Here is a 16,366-nt window from a genome sequence, read left to right as displayed (position 1 = left end):
AAAGGAATTAGGAGACCGAAAACCAATGTGTACATAAGACCCATTAGAGAAGATGAATTTTCTATCATATTTTGTGATGTTTGGGAACACTGTGAGATGATGACAGTGGTCCAGGATATTAACGTCCTAGCGTAAGTAAAGCAGGGCAGCTGACTGCAAAGCAGAAATAGCGAGATCACTAATTAACTGACAAAATAATCAACACTTTATAGAACAGGTTAGGGTGATTCTGAACACCAAACAAGGAAAAGTATACTGTCAAGTGGAATAAGTTTTAATGTGAAATTGAATAGAGTTGCTAAGTAAAGAAAAGGAGCCTACTCGTTAGCTTTTCAAGCTAAACTTAGCATCAGTTGTCAGCCCAGGAATTCTAAATTACTTTAAATATTAATAAGGCAGGGTTGAGATACTGTCCTTTTCTTTTGTGGTGGTGGTGTTTTTTTTGGTCTGTTTGTTTTGTTTTGTTTTGTTTTTTCATTTAGGTATCTGTGTTTCAGGTCAACTTACGGGAAAATGCCTGGAAAGGCTGGCATGGAGTTGATAACACACAGCTTACATGAGCATAGTGTTCATGTAAATGTGTTCATGTAAAAGTTCATAGTGTTCATAGAGTTCATAGTGTTCATATAAAAGAATGTCACTGCATTCTTTCATACTTTCCCAAGTAATTTCACGGAATATTGCTGGATTTGCACATTTTGTTCTCCCAGCACTGTGGAGGATATCTGAAAGACAGACTAGACATTCTTTCCCCATAGTTTAATTAATAAGTTTAATTCAGTGAACAATAGTTATTCCAAGGATTGTTTATGAACCTGAAAACACTACCTCTGCTCCACACTTCCAAATTCGTAATCCTGTGAGCATCTGAGAGCCATACAATGACTGCATTCTTAAGCAATCTTTCCCCAAGTTTCCTAGATGATGCAACATTATTTTTTGATGCCTCTATTGAGATTCTCCAGGGATCCTCAGGTTTTCCATTTAGGTAAGCAATTGCTGTCCTCTCTAGGCATAAGTTCAATTCATACAAATGGGAATTAACAATTCACCCATTAATAAAGACTCTCTAATTTCACCAGGGAAGGACACCTTACTTCCTTTTGTGTTGATGTCCCCATCTTTCTCTCTGTTGCATAGCTTCCTCCAGATTTTTTCTGTTCTTTCTTTTTAGTGCCCACCTCTGGTAGTGGTAGTCCACAAACCCATTCCCTTTGGCATTTCCCACCATACCACTGAGGGATCCTGAGCTTCTCTATTCTGTTTCATGTCAGGTTTCATGTGTGTCTTTGCAGTGCTTGGAGATGTCATTGTTGGTGGTCCTCTTATTCCATCTCAATCTTCAATCCAAGACATTTGGCTCTCATATTTTCAGTCTCCAGTTAAGGATTATCTAAGAAACAAATCTGAATGGCCAATGTCAAGCCAGGGAAAAAATTTTGCAACATGTGTAACAAATTCTTAATGTTTGTAATATAAATATACTCTTATAAATTGATAAGTAAAAGGTATTGAGGCAATAGGAAAGTGGACAAAGGATATATACAGACAGGTCAGAAAAAAGAAATGCTACTGGCAAATAAATGAACAAATATGCCCAACTCATTAATAATCAATGAAAGTTTAAAAAATTATAAAATAGCTCTTATATCTATCAAATTGATAATATTATTTTAAAAATAATACCTTGGCTGTGTGTTAATGGCTGTGTTCATACTGTATACTGTTTGTATAGACCCACATATCAATTAAAAAATAAATCTTTTACTTCAGACAAAAATATATATATATATTTAAGTAGACAGATAAAGATATAGCTATAGATGTAGATATAGAAAAATATATATTTCATTACCCTGGAGAGGTGAGGATGCAGGGAAATAAGTATTCTCATATATTCTGGTGTGAGGGAAATTGATACAGTATTTCTACATGACAATTCAATTACAGGTATCAAAATGAAAGCCCTGAAACATGCTGTTTTAGTTTGCTAATGCTGCAGAATGCAAAACACCAGAGATGGATAGGCTTTTATAAAATGGGGGTTTATTTTGCTACACAGTTACAGTCTTAAGGCCACAAAGCATCCAAGGTAACACCTCAGCAATCGGGTACCTTCACCGGAGGATGGCCAATGGCGTCCGGAAAACCTCTGCTACCTAGGAAGGCAGCTGGCATCTGCTCCAAAGCTCTGGCCTCAAAACGGCTTTCTCCCAGGACGTTCCTCTCTAGCAAGCTTGCTCCTCTTCAAAACATCACTCCCAGCTGCACTCCATTTCCTCCCCCCGAGTCAGCTCATTTATATAGCTCCACCGATCAAGGCCCACCCCGAATGGGCAGGGCCACACCTCCATGGGAACATTTCATCAGAATCATCTCCCACAGCTGGGTGGGGCACATTCCAAGCAAATCCAACCAGCACCAAAACTTCTGCCCCACACAAGACCACAAAGATAATGGCATTTGGGGGACACGATACACTCAAACCGGCACACATGCATACTTTCTGACAAAACAATTCAACTTCTTGTGATTTATTATAAGGAAATAATCATGGATATGCACACAGACTTAACTATCAATGTTGATTCTAGCAGTATAATATTTTTAATATTTTTGTAATTTTGAGAAATTGGAGGCTACCGCATTGTCTGTCAGTATGGGGTTGGTTAAATAAGCGTGGCAGAGCTAGAAAGAGTTCAGACTTGTGAAAGCCTTAAACCACAAATCTCCACTAAGTCAAGGTTCTATACTTGGCCTTGGAACTTCATGAAAATAGGAGTAACAACTCATCTCTTTCTATGTCTCAGATATGACTAGAGCAAAGTCATCGTTCCTATTTGGGTATTAGAAGGGACTGCTAAAAGCATCTACCATCTTCTCCTGACCCAGGAGAAATTCATCAAGAGCAGGGATGATCCCTTGAGGGTCAAGATGAAGACCTAAATTCTCCCTTTTTTGATGTTTATTGATTGCATTCTGCATGGTGTTCTGGTAAGATTGACATTTTTATATTCCCATCCAAGCGAGCCATGGCAGTAGCTCCATATGGTGACATCCCATGGTCATGATGATTAAATTGATCATAACAGTCAGGGAAGTATGTGGCCAAGGATCCTCCCCAAAGGAGGTGGGCCAGAGACAAACCACGTTGGGTACCCACCCAGCATCAGGTTTTCCAGGCAAAAGTGTAGGCAATCTTGAAGTGAATAAGAAATCACCAATGGACCACCTGTGGGTGAGGAAAGTATGTAAAAAGGAAGGCATTCACACTTATTTTCCTTCATTGATAGTGAAGGGCTTGTGGGATAATTATATATAATAATGTCCTCATTTTTAGGGTGTGGAGTTAAATTCTAAAACAATGAAAAATGATAACATCTTACCTTTGTCTAGTGTTCCTATTTTTCAGAGTCTTTACATGTTCCATTTGGATCATCAGTAATAATTGCATGGGATTAGTCATCAGTATCCCACGGGGAAAAGAGCATAAACTTTTGAGTCACACAGTCCTTGCTCCAAAACAAAGGAAAGGGAGAGAAAACAGGTGCAAATGAAGATAAGTTTGTAGGCGTGGATGTGGGGAGTTGAGAGGAGTCTTTCCTATGGGTCTAAATGTTCAGTGTGGAGTGGGAAGAGAGCCCATTTGCTACCAGAGAGAGGGATATTACTGAGGTGAGGGAATAGCTGCCATGGGGAAGATGAGAGATTACTAACTAGTTCAACATTAGCCATTTCTGAAATTCAGCCATGAGCTGTGTAAGATTCAGATTCTGGGGCTACTGTCCTAGTTTGCTAATGCTGCAGAATGCAAAACACCAGAGATGGATAGGCTTTTATAAAATGGGGGTTTATTTCACTACACAGTTACAGTCTTAAGGCCACAAAGCGTCCAAGATAACACCTCAGCAATCGGGTACCTTCACCGGAGGATGGCCAATGGCGCCCGGAAAACCTCTGCTAGCTAGGAAGGCAGCTGGCATCTGCTCCAAAGCTCCGGCCTCAAAACGGCTTTCTCCCAGGACGTTCCTCTCTAGCAAGCTTGCTCCTCTTCAAAACATCACTCCCAGCTGCACTCTCTTTTCTCTCTTTGAGTCAGCTCATTTATATAGCTCCACCAATCAAGGCCCACCCCGAATGGGCGGGGCCACACCTCCATGGGAACATCTCATCAAAATCATCTCCCACAGCTGGGTGGGGCACACTCCAAGCAAATCCAACCAGCATCAAAACGCCTGCCCCACACAAGACTACAAAGATAATGGCATTTGGGGGACACAATACACTCAAACCGGCACAGCTACCGTACCAAAAATTCTTTATAAATAGACATTCAGGGCAAAAGGACAGGAAGCTGGTTATAAGCACACATCAAAGATATATTTGGTCTATTGCTACTAATTGGGGTGTTTCAAGATCGTGTCTTTCAGAATCATATTTTTTTTAATACATAAAGCAAAATGGAGAAAACGAGTAGGGTGGGATGATGAAATATACTCTACCAGGGGCCAGGGGTACAGGGTTTCAGTCCTGGGTTTGTAGGGGTGCTGTAGTGTGACCTGGAGCTTGTATCACAAGATCTCTGGGTCTTCTTCATTCTAGAAAATGACTGACTCTAAGATCTCTTCTGGAACCTTTTCTCTTCTTACAGCGGTCAAAAGAAATGAAAATAATGCAGATGTCTGAAATCAATGAGTTGGAAAATGTGGATATTTACTACCAAAATAGCCATGGAAAAACCTATCTGGGGGCCTGCAGTCCATCATTGCATCCCCTCTAACCCAGACCTGAAGGCTTCTCATGAGCAGAAAGAGTTTCCCACTGGGAAAAGCTGGAAGCTGGTCAATCTTTGTTGCTTGTCAAAGCCAAAAGTTGAATTAAATCAGATGGGTCATTTAAAAAGGAAAAAAGAAAACAGATGATTCTTTTTTAAAAAAAGTGTTGGTCAGCTAAAGACTTATTTAAAAACACATCATCATTCTGCCTTTGTGGAATCTGGAGACCAAATATAGTATCTGCTGGAGGGATGCTGTTAAAATTTAGCAACTATTTCCCAAAACATGGGCTGGGGTTCTAAGAATGCTCAAATTGCACACTCACTCTTCTAGATAAATCCCCAGTCAGCCTGTCTTTGGGGATTTTGGGATATTCCATCCCTTTAGCCAAGTGTTTTAGTTTGCTAAATGGCTCAAGGCAGACACCAACAGGAATTTATTAGCTTACAAGCTTACAGAGCTCTGAGGCCATGAAAATGTCCAAATCAAGGCATCATCAGACAGTATCTTCTTCCTAAAGATCAGTTGCCAGCAACCCTGGACTCCTCTGTCACATGGCAAGGCACATGGTGGCATCTGCTGTTCTCTCCCTTCTCTACCAGGTTTGGTTTTATTGCTTCCAGCTTCTTGCTTCTGTGGCTTTCTCTCTCTGTCTGAATTTCATTCTCTTACATAGGACTCCAGCTAGAGGATTAAGACCCACCCTGAAAAAGGTGGGTCACATCTTAACTTAAGATCCTACTCACCAACAGATCCTACTTACAATGGGTCCACACCCACATGAATAGGTTAACTTTAAGAACATACTTTTCTGGGGTACATACAGCTTCAAACCAGCACACCAAGTGTCTTAATTTTGGAGTTTTTGTTTTGTTTTGCTTTATATCTTTGTAGTTTTTATTTTATGACAACTTATTGTCAAACAATTAAATGAATGCAATTGTGTTACACAACATGTCTTGCAATTGTGTCAGTAGCATCTTAATAAAGGGGTCTGAAATTTCACTGACTACATTATAATAATTTTGTAAATAATTAACCCACCAAGTCTGTAGTTACCATATCCAAATTTATCTTTGTAAATGATTGCAAAGGATTTAAACCTCATCAGGAGAAAAGTTACAATTAACCCAGAATCAAAATCTTTGGTAAATTGTTGAGATTTGCCACATTTAACACAAATTCAACTAGATTCATTTTGTGAACATGAGTAATTTATGGTATTGTTGGCAGAATTTAAATGTTTCTGTCTGAAGATGGAAGCCCATTTCTGGAAACTATCATTCACATGCTGATTATAGGTCTACATGTGGCTGTCCTATAATAAAGTAGGAGGTGGATTAACCTAAAACCTGGCAAACTATGTCTATCAAGCAGGCCATGTTAATTCTGCCAGTATTTAGCTCTTTAATACAAATAATCCTTTTTAACTGCACAACAAAGGCCTGTAGTTGTCTATCCCTCAGCTTCCTGCAAAGCTTGATTTCCTCCCTCCCCTGTAAAATCCTATTTCTTGTGCTAGACAGCCCTTAAACTAGGACAATTCATAAAGTTAAAACCAGTTAACCCAATTCTTTAAAACACCAACCTGATTTGGTTCGGGAGAACAAATTCCTAGCATATCTATTTCCCTACTTTTTCTTTACTGGGTACTTTAACCAGGAACTTTCCTGGACCCTTACAAGCCTAGGACAGTCTCGTCCCTTTGGATAACACAGCCTTGTGGCTGGGTTTCCACACAGACCCCCTCCCCACCCAACCCAACCCACAAAAAATCTTTGGAAGAGAGTTAAAATTATACACTATGAGAAAATTTGCTGTTACTTTTTGGAATCTGCTGCCTCTTATTACATTGTTGCAAAAGATTAAGATGATTCTTTTTGAAAAGAAGAAAAATGAAAACAAAGAAGAAATTCTATTGCCCTTTGACATAATTAGATTGCAGTTTCTGAGGCAGGAAATTGGAACAGTAAAGCCCTGATAATCCACCAGATGATTATTCAATTTGAGTGTTAGTCCATCTCCCTTGCTTTTTTGTTCCTCTGCCTTTTGTTTCCAGGCCCTGAGGATATTTCATTACTTTTAGAATCACCATCTAGTGATATCTAAGGAAGAGAAAACTAACTCAATCTAGTCCATTTTTAAAACTTTAAACTTTAAAAACAACCATCCAGCTCTGAGTAGGAAGAATCAATGGGTTGAAATTGGCAGTGAATAAAAAAGTGAGGTACAGATCTGAAAGTGCCTAGCGCAAGGACTGTGCATAATAGAAATTTAGTACGTGGGGTTTTATAAGTAGAAAACAGTTTTCTACTACCCTTGGCTGGTGGTTCTGACTTGGGGCTGACACTGGCATCTAGTGGGTAGAGGCCAGGACTGCTGCTAAACATCCTGCTTGCACACAACAGTCTTACACAACAAAGAAGTATCTGGGCCAAGATATTAATAGCACTGAGATTGAAACATCCTGCTGTGGACAAATGAGCCTGTGCAATGTCTATTTTTAGTAAGATAAAGAGTAAGTTAAGTAATATTGTTGATCCTTACTTGACTAAATTTAAAACTATATAAATGTGTTTATATAGCTCTTCTTTCATTGCCTAATTGTGTTTCCAAAGTTAGTCTGGATAGGTTCTGTCAGCAATGAATAGTCTCCATCATAACAAAAATTTAAAAGGATGACCAGTAATTCAGGACTGGAAACCTGAGTGCATAGAAGCGGATGGATTTATGCAAATTTAATGTGCTCCTAACTTATATGAGATTTGCAAAAAATCAGTTTGGTTTTTTTTTTTTTACAGAAAAACCTGTCCAGAGGATATCATTTTACTTTTTCCCTCATCATCTTCTCTCTAAAATAGACATTAATATTCAATGAAGCTGTATAGGATGTTTTTCCTGTCTTTAGAGATATTCAGTGTTTTGAAATACTTCCTAAATGAAATAAACGGTTTTTAAAAACGACCTATAAATAAACAAAGAGGTTAATCCCCTTAAGAATTTAGACTGGTGGATTCCCTTCTTGTCACATTCTTAAATAGACTCACATTCTTAACATCTTAAAAACAGACTGCATGTCTGGCTTTCCCTTGTCTTGTCTTGGCCAGGCTCAGTCACCAACTCCCCTAAAATAATGTCTCCACCTCAAGTAACCTTCAAAATGTAAAATGGCAGCCCAAGAAGAGGAGCTGACATTATCAGCTTTATTAATAGGAGTGTGGAAAGTTCACTGCTTATACCAAACAAGCTGATCTTGTCTGTGCTGGAATGTTCAATAGACAACTGCCAAACAAACTGGAGGCTTGTGGCCATATTTTGCCTCTAGTCAGTAGCTGATTGCTTTTGTGCATCTTTTATCAGACAGAACAACTTGTGGTGTGTCTAGTGTTCAAGTGTGGAAAGTATAGCTTGCATCTAGTGGCCTTCTGTTGTCCAGAACATCTTAGCTTTTCACTCAACTTAGTTCTTCAGTTCACAAATTGATTGGGATGCCCAAAAGGAGTCAGGAAGATCTGCCCTGTTAGAACTTTCTGTGATGAAGAAAATGTGATATATCTTCCCTGTCTATTTCGGTAGCCACTAGCCATGTGTGGCTATTGAGCACTTGTAATGTGGCTAGTGTGACTGAAGAAATGAATTTTTAGTTTTAATTTAAATAGCCACATGTGGTTAGTGACTACCATTTTTAGACAAGGCCAATCCAAGACAGGCTAACTCATTATTCAAAGTCTTAATTATAGATATCCTGATTCTTTTCCCTCTTTTTATCTCAATTATAAATATAACAAAGTTAGAGAATATTTAGAAAACAGAGAGTAATTCTGTTTAATGCCCATAATTTTATGAGCCTAACATAGCTATTATAATTTTGGTAAAGTGTCCAGGTTTTTTTCCTATGTATTTTTAGATGAGTTAGGTACATCTTTTTTATAAGCAGCTTTTTTTTTTTTACTTAATATTATGAGAGGAATCTATTTCTGTACTACTGAAAAATATTTATAAACTCCCAGATCTAATGGTTACCGATTTCTTAGATTGTTTTACACTCATTTATTTAATCAGTTCTTCTGTTGTCAAAATTTTAGGTTTTTCCATTCATCTATTTGTTTGTTTTTGCTTGTTTGTTTGGTTTTATGGTCATTGTACAATTATGTCGTGAACATGTAAAAGCAGGTTAATGTTTTTCTCCTTTAGAATGCCCAATGTTTTGAGTCTTATTCAGGTAATGATTTACATGGTGAAACATGTTTCACTACCACATATTCATTTTGAAAAAGTACTTTTTAATTATACATGTGAAAAACAGACATTAAAGCTGCCTGAAGGATAAAGAAATCTAAGACTTTTCTCTTTACTGCACTGTTAATTCAGTAAGTTATGAGACAGATTAATATTCCTTCCTCTGTAACAATAAATATTGCCAATAAAATGAAAGTGCATTGGGGCTGATGACATAGAGCTTTGCTTTGCAAATGAGGAATAAGTTCCCAGTATAAATCCTGCAAGTAAAATATTTTACTAATCTAAAAATGAGAAAATTAACAGATGTAAGAAAAAAACCTTGTCTTCTTTTGTTCTTTGTAAATATGCAGTTATATATTGTTACATCTCCAAACTATCCTTTTTAAAATTTAAAACAATATGAATACAGTCAAAGTCACCCTTCACAGTTATTATTAGTAGTAACTATTCTGAATATCTTGGCCTAAGACATTTGATACTTTGCATACTGGTAAGCTGTCACATGACTTTTTTAATTTAAAAAAATAAACTCTGTTCTGGTCAATCTGATCTTTAAAAATAAAGGAACCCTTCTGATAATGCAGACAAATTTAAGACATGACATTCTGAATATTAGATCCTAAAAAAAGCAAATGTTTTCATTATTCATATTTTCTGTTTTAGCTTCTGTTGTACGTTCCTTTTTCTTTGCTTGAATTAAGACTTGTATTTGAAGGATTGAGCACACACTCTGTGACCTAATTAAACATCAGGTTATATGTGTAAAGCAACTTTGTAAACTGCAAAAAAAGTGCTCTTTCCCCAACCTGTATATGAAAAGTAGGCTTTAAAATTGGCTAAAAGGAAAAAAATTCCAGGACATTTCTCTCTGGCACAAGGGATTTAATAGTTTGTAGCATGTTTTTCTTTGACATGCAACAGTAAAAATGTTTGGCCTCATGAGAAAAAAAATGCATTCAGGGCTTTTGTTAGTGATACCATCCAGGGACATAGATCTCTGTTTTTGGAAATGGAACATAAGTCTCCAGAGGGCAAATCACTGGAAATTTGTTCACAATGAACAAAGCCCATTGCCCGAAAGTCATTTTTTAAAAGTCAGTAGTGTTTGTACTGTAAATGTTTTGTAAAAAATGCTTGGGAAACCATCAACTGTTGATGCAGTTTGTGAATTATCTGGGGAAAATGTTTAAAATCTGACAGACTTTCCTCTGCCACTCAATTAACCTCTTGCTTTCCTGACTTTTACTGTTAACTCTTTAAAGATTACAAACTAATTTCAGCATTAGTGTACACAACGTATCATTATGAGGATGGCTCTGCTTTAAAAATTAATATAAGTAACTCCAGCATTATACATAAATGGTATCCATTATTCATGCCACTGTATTCCATTATTTATATGGATAGTGAAGAGGAGTGTGTAGTTTGTTTATGCACACCTGTTGTGCTAACTAAATCCTAGGTTGTAAGAGTTTCCAAGTTTTAGTTAACAGGGTTTACAGTTTTGTTTTTATGAATTGCAGGTGGTTTTCATGAGCCTATGCAAAAGTTTTTGGGACTGTGGTCTCGTAGCCCTGGATGACATCACCATACAATTGGGAAGCTGCTGGTCTCCAGGTAAGATGTAGTCATTTCAGCTCCCTCTGTCTCCCTAGCCCATGCATGACACTTCCTGTTTCTTTTCTGTTAAGGATATACCACATACATTTAATCTGTGCAAGTCCATCCTTTGGTTTTCTTGCCAGAAGTGCATCTATGCAGAGCTTTGTAGTAAGCTTTGGAATATAGAAATGATGACTCTAATGCAGTGTGTGACTTTGGACATGTGACTTAACCTCTGTATCCTCATCTGTAAGGAAGGTAGTAAAATTACCTGCATATAATAACAATATAAATTCCCTAGCATAAGGCCTGGCACAAATGGTGCTTTAAAAACAAATAGTATTGTAAATATTACAAATACTGTATCAGAAATACAAATAATAATTACTATTCTTATTGTTGTCTTACATAATTGAAGATATTCAAGCTATATTGAGGAAATCCTTATTACACAAATATTATGCTAAATATGTCATTGTAAAGTTACAATCAAATATTTTCTCAATGAATTAAATACCAGCAGAACAATGAACCGTGCATTCATGATAGTGGTAGTGGCTATGCGGTAGACATTATGTCTAACAAGAAAATGGCACAGAACTCAACTCAGGTCATTGGTCTGTATCCCAATACCATAATATCTTCAAGCATGGGGTGTCCATTTCTTTAATAAACAGGTAAATTGTGGTCTCAATCTAGCACTGGGAATTAATCTTCATGTTTATTTAATTAAAAGACCATTTATTTTTAGTTCCTTGATTCACTAGGCACTGCAGGAGTAATACAAATAAGAACAAGAAAATAATCTCAATACTCAAAGCATAGAAAAGGGAATAAGGCTTCATAAGCTTGTACTGTGTGTGAAATGAAATGAAGTAAAATAGTCACTATGCAAGAGATAAAAGACTTCTTGAAGAAATGCACTAAGTATCTGGATGTATGGAGGGACAACCAAGTTTAGCAAAAGAAGTCCTCAGTGATATTGGGATGTGGTACCACTCTAATAATAATTATTTTTAAAACTATTGAAGATAGCATCCAAAGACATGCATTTTTGTCTTTGGAAATGGATGATAAAACCCCAGGTGACAAAATACCAAGTTCTAATATTTATACTGATTGAGAACTTCATGTCCTAAATGCTTTTTGTATGTCCTCTCATTTAATCCACACAACCCCATGAGGCAGGCACTATCAATACTCCCTCATTACAGATAAGAATACTGAGATACAAAAGAAATTAAATTATTTACTCCACACAGCTGTCTCCAGAAGGACATTTGATTCTCTCACATTCTCCCCCTCTTCCAACCAATGAGAATACTCTTCATTCATCCCGGATTTCTTCAGGAAGCTCTGACATTATGCAATTTTATTATTTTCCGTATTTCTATACGGGCAATATACCTTGAATTTTCAGGGCTTTGTAAGCTCATTCACACAGATAAATTCACAAGTCAGTGCAAGTGTCTTTACCAAAGCATCCCTACATTTTTGGATTTGGATTTCTTCTGGTGGAGTCCAGACTATAGCTGAAGGCATGAACCCGGTGGAGACAAGAGCCTGGTGTGGGTGGGCCACCCCCATTGGGGGGGGGGGGTAATGTGTCTCTTTTTGCATGACATGTGGCCAGAGAGCACTCACACACATAGAGCTGGCTGCCAGCAAGCCATGGAATACTTACGTGTTCAATGGAAGTTCCTCTCAACCGCAACACCTGTTGTTTCCTTGCAGAGAGGCTTCCACCTCCACCTGGAGAGTGCAGTTTTGAACAAGACGAATGTGCATTTACTCAGGAGAGAAGGAACCGTAGCAGCTGGCACAGGAGGAGAGGAGACACCCCCACCTCCTACACGGGACCAAAGGGAGATCACACAACTGGGGTAGGTGAGTTACGCTACCTGGTGCTGTTTCCTAAGGAAACCTTCTAAAATAGCATTCTAGGGGTCAGCCTCATTTACTTCATTTTTGAAATGTGCAAATTTCTGGGTTTTGTCTAGAATGAACAACACCTATGATTCTACACACACATAGGATATTTCAGTACATGCATTTGAAACCATTTTTCCTGTTTAATACAGTGCTTCTGTATCTTGCTTGCAAAGCAGATCTAAGAGGGCATTCACAGATATGCACACAAAGATAATTTAATCAGAAGTAGGTTTGAGAGAGAGAGAGAATGATGATGATGATGATGATCATCATCATCATCATAATCCTCATCATCTAACTCAGAGCCAGGACTGAGGCTTTGTATGCAAATATACTAGTGGACAGACTTTCAAGCAGCTGAAATAAAGATGGAATCCGATCTGTGCAGCATGATTCAGTGTCCTTAGGATAAAAACAGTGGTGTAGCAAGTGGGGAGAGGAAGAGGGAGCAATCTACCCAAGATCTAGGCAATAAAGGTGTGCATTTTCTGTAGAAAATTTGTAAGCTACAATAAAACAGACTAAAAAAAATGAGTCTTTTATTATTATTATTATCACCATATGTCAGTAATTCTAAACATTGTCAGTGATAAAATACTCCCCACGGAGTGGCCCTTTCTTACTGGCACTCCCAGTCCCACTTGGTATACTGCTGGATAAGAGCACATCACTCAGTCCAGAGAAGCAGAGCTACTCCTGATAAGCTCATAGAGATATTTCCTCAAGGACCCTTACAAAGAAGCCATTGTTCTTGTAAATATAAAGGGGGGATTGCATAGCACTGTTTCTTAGGGCCTACCTCAAGATAAGTCTATGGAATCGTATCACAGAGCAACATACTATATAATCTGTTTGGTGAATTGGCTAAATCGGTAGGGTGCAATCATAAACAGCTATATTTTTTTCTTTCCAGCAGTCTCTTCAAATATCCTGTAAAAACTTCCTTCTTCACCCCTTAGCAGATCCCATAGCTTCCCAGGCATATTGAGGTAATAGAACAGTCACATTCCCAGATATTTTTAAAAGTCCAGCCCAATTAAAAACTTCAATTTCTCCTCCAGTTGACTCCTTTCTCATTCTTTCAGCTTATACCTGACTCACAGTTTGGGCATAATAAGGAGCAAACACTGTTCTTTCACTGTCTTTGTTTCATCTCCTCCCCTGTCCCTTGTCTCCATGGTCCTTCAGAGTCAGGGTGGGTAGAAGAGAGAGGCAAAGGAAACACCGTTTTAAATAGTTGGCACTATTTTTAATTCTCTCTTGGCTATCGAATATCCTTTTCTTATGACAGGTATCTAAGTACCGGCTTTTTTGGGAACCTCTGCATCTCACCATTCCCTATTTCTGGCAAAGTACGCTCTGGCTTATCTCCCTTGGCCACACACTCTCCCCTTAGTACTTGCCCTACAGAGCAATAACCCATGTTGATCTTTCTACTAGGGCCCCTTTTGGCAGTTTTGGCTTGGATTCTTTCAAGAGCCCCCACCTACCTTCCAGATTAGTGTGCACTTGGCCTCAGATACTAATGCACTCTTGCTGGACCAAGAGGAAGAGATGCAGCTTGGTCCTGCTGCGATCTTTCTTTCCTTAGTGCTGATTCAGCAAATTCTGTCACAGTATTGTTTAGTAAGAAGTGCTGTTGAAGGGATTCAGCATTAGTCCAAAGGTAGACCAGATTCCCACTTCCAACACTGAATGGACGATTCTAAGGGAGCTCTAAGAGTCTGTGAGGCTGTATCTGGAAAGAGATCGGAAAGTTAAAAAGGTAACTAGAAAGACGTGTGTTCAGAGTACTTTTATGGCTTATAACAGAAAACAGAATCCTCTTAAGGGTAAGAGGAATAATTTATTGGCCTTTGTAACATAAGAAGGACAGTGTAGGGCTAACTTCACAGCCTATTGCAGAAGATAAAACTATGTAGCCATTTCCCCCCAACCCTCTACCTTTCTCCCTCTTTTCTCCCTTTCTATTCTGGTTTCTCTGTGTTGGCTCCAATCACAAACAGGCTCTTCTCTCATGATAGCAAGGTGGCTGCAGCAGCTGTAGCCTTTCAACATGTAATCCATTGGAAAAAGACAACTCAAACATAAAGACCAAAATTGAGTCTCGATTCTGAATGGCAAGTTCTTGAGGGCAGTGGATGGTCAAAGTCATATTTAAATCCCCACAGGGCTCATTTTTGTGCCTTATACAAAATATATACTAAAAATGTCTTTGGAATAAATGAATGCATCCATAAGCTTTCACAGACACATAGAAGAACAACAAACTATTTGTTTAGCAAGAACACTGGAGAATAGGATAGTGGGAAGGTATCCTTTTATTACAAGGGTAGAGAGAGGTCAAAAATGAATCAGTTTTAACTGATCAAGATGTTGTATCTAAGTGCATTTTTCTGGGAAGAGGGTTCATAGTTTTCTTCCGTTTCTCAGAGACATCCAAAATGTTAGAAATAACAGGTCTGAAAAGAGATGACCTCAAGGAGGGCCATGGTGTGGTGGAGAGGGAAATGTTCTACGTAATAAATGCCTTGGACATGGAAGATAGGGCAAAGCAAAGATAATAAGCAGTGGAGACAAAGAGTTCCTGTAAAAGGCAAGGAAGGACAGGGTTATAATAGACCCAGGAGCTCTGGAGTCAGGACGTTCAAGATTCCCCTTTCACAAGGTCTAAGCCCTTCAGAAAGTTACTGAAAATCTCTGAGTCTCAGTTTTGTCATCTAGAAAATGAGAATAATTATAGCTACTTCCCTATTGACCTATTTCAAAGGGTAGCTGAGTTTAAAAATTGAGGGCTTTGGGGTTAGACTTATTGGGTTCAAATCTCAGCTCTACCTTTGAACCTCTCTAAGCCTCATTTTATTTATCCGTGTGTTAGGAATAATTAATCCTACCTCATAAATCATAGTGAAATTTAAATGAGACAATATATAAAACATATTTGGGATAAGATCTGGCATATAGTAATTACCCAGTAAATGCTCTATTACTCATTTGTTGGGAAGATCAGGAGCTCAGTTTTGAACGTGTTATATTTGAGGTACCCATCAGGTATCCAAGTGGAGATGTTGAGTAGGCAGCCTAGAGTAAAGGAAGGATGTCTAAAGATGGAAGTTGATGGCATGCTGATAGTATTTAAAGCCATCTGAGTAGATGAGATCTAGAGAGTGCCTGTGGACCCAGAAGTGGGATAAGGACTGGGCCTTGGAGCACCCCAAAGTTAAGAGGTCAGAGAGAAGAGGAAAAACCAGCAAAGGAGACGGAGGAGAGTGGCCAGTAATTATGATATTACATAAAAGCCACTCTTACATTGCTTGTAGGAAGGAGAGGCTCAATAAAAATATCCCCCTCTCCTCCCTCCCTCCTCTCCAGGACCTCCCCTTCCTTGGCTTTCTTTACACCAGTGGCAGTGGCCACTATGTTATCTCTGTCACTCCCATGCAAGTCCAGTCATAGTAACTTAACCTCTCCATGTTTATATGTTATCTTCCCAACTGGATTATAAATAACTTGAGAGACTGGTCTTTGGGCTCCCTCCCAGGGTTTAGAGCAACCTGCTGAACCTTGAAGGAGCGGAGTAAACACTTGTTAATCCTCACATCTTTACACAAAAATAGCTTTAAAGTCTGAGCTTGTTTGACTTGCAGACCATGTTCCAGCTCCTCCCCGTACACACAAAATCTATGAAAATATAACAAAAGGACATGCAGTAGATATTAAATTACTCTGAATTTTGCTCCTTTATTAACATTATTTCTCGGCTCTGGGAGTATATCAGATAATTTGGTGTGGTTTTGTTTAAAGAAAATTATCTG

At 38.4% G+C, this 16,366-nt stretch overlaps 1 protein-coding gene across 2 annotated transcripts in view; it reads left to right on the top strand.

The window, feature by feature from the left end:
• MAMDC2 (MAM domain containing 2) overlaps window positions 1–16,366 on the top strand; it is a 182,672-nt gene that overhangs the window by 136,930 nt on the left and 29,376 nt on the right. Inside the window, exons 10-11 of one of the 2 annotated variants that reach the window (XM_037797852.1) lie at window positions 10,541–10,634; window positions 12,354–12,506. In XM_037797852.1, the coding sequence (XP_037653780.1) occupies window positions 10,541–10,634; window positions 12,354–12,506 (247 nt within the window). The remainder of the gene's footprint in view (window positions 1–10,540; window positions 10,635–12,353; window positions 12,507–16,366) is intronic. The other variant, XM_037797854.1, reaches the window with a different exon arrangement.

This window comes from Choloepus didactylus, chromosome 10 (assembly GCF_015220235.1).
Source record: "Choloepus didactylus isolate mChoDid1 chromosome 10, mChoDid1.pri, whole genome shotgun sequence".
Lineage (NCBI taxonomy): Eukaryota > Metazoa > Chordata > Mammalia > Pilosa > Megalonychidae > Choloepus > Choloepus didactylus.
Note: the sequence above shows the minus strand (reverse complement) of the source record. Positions and strands in the feature narration are given on the sequence as shown.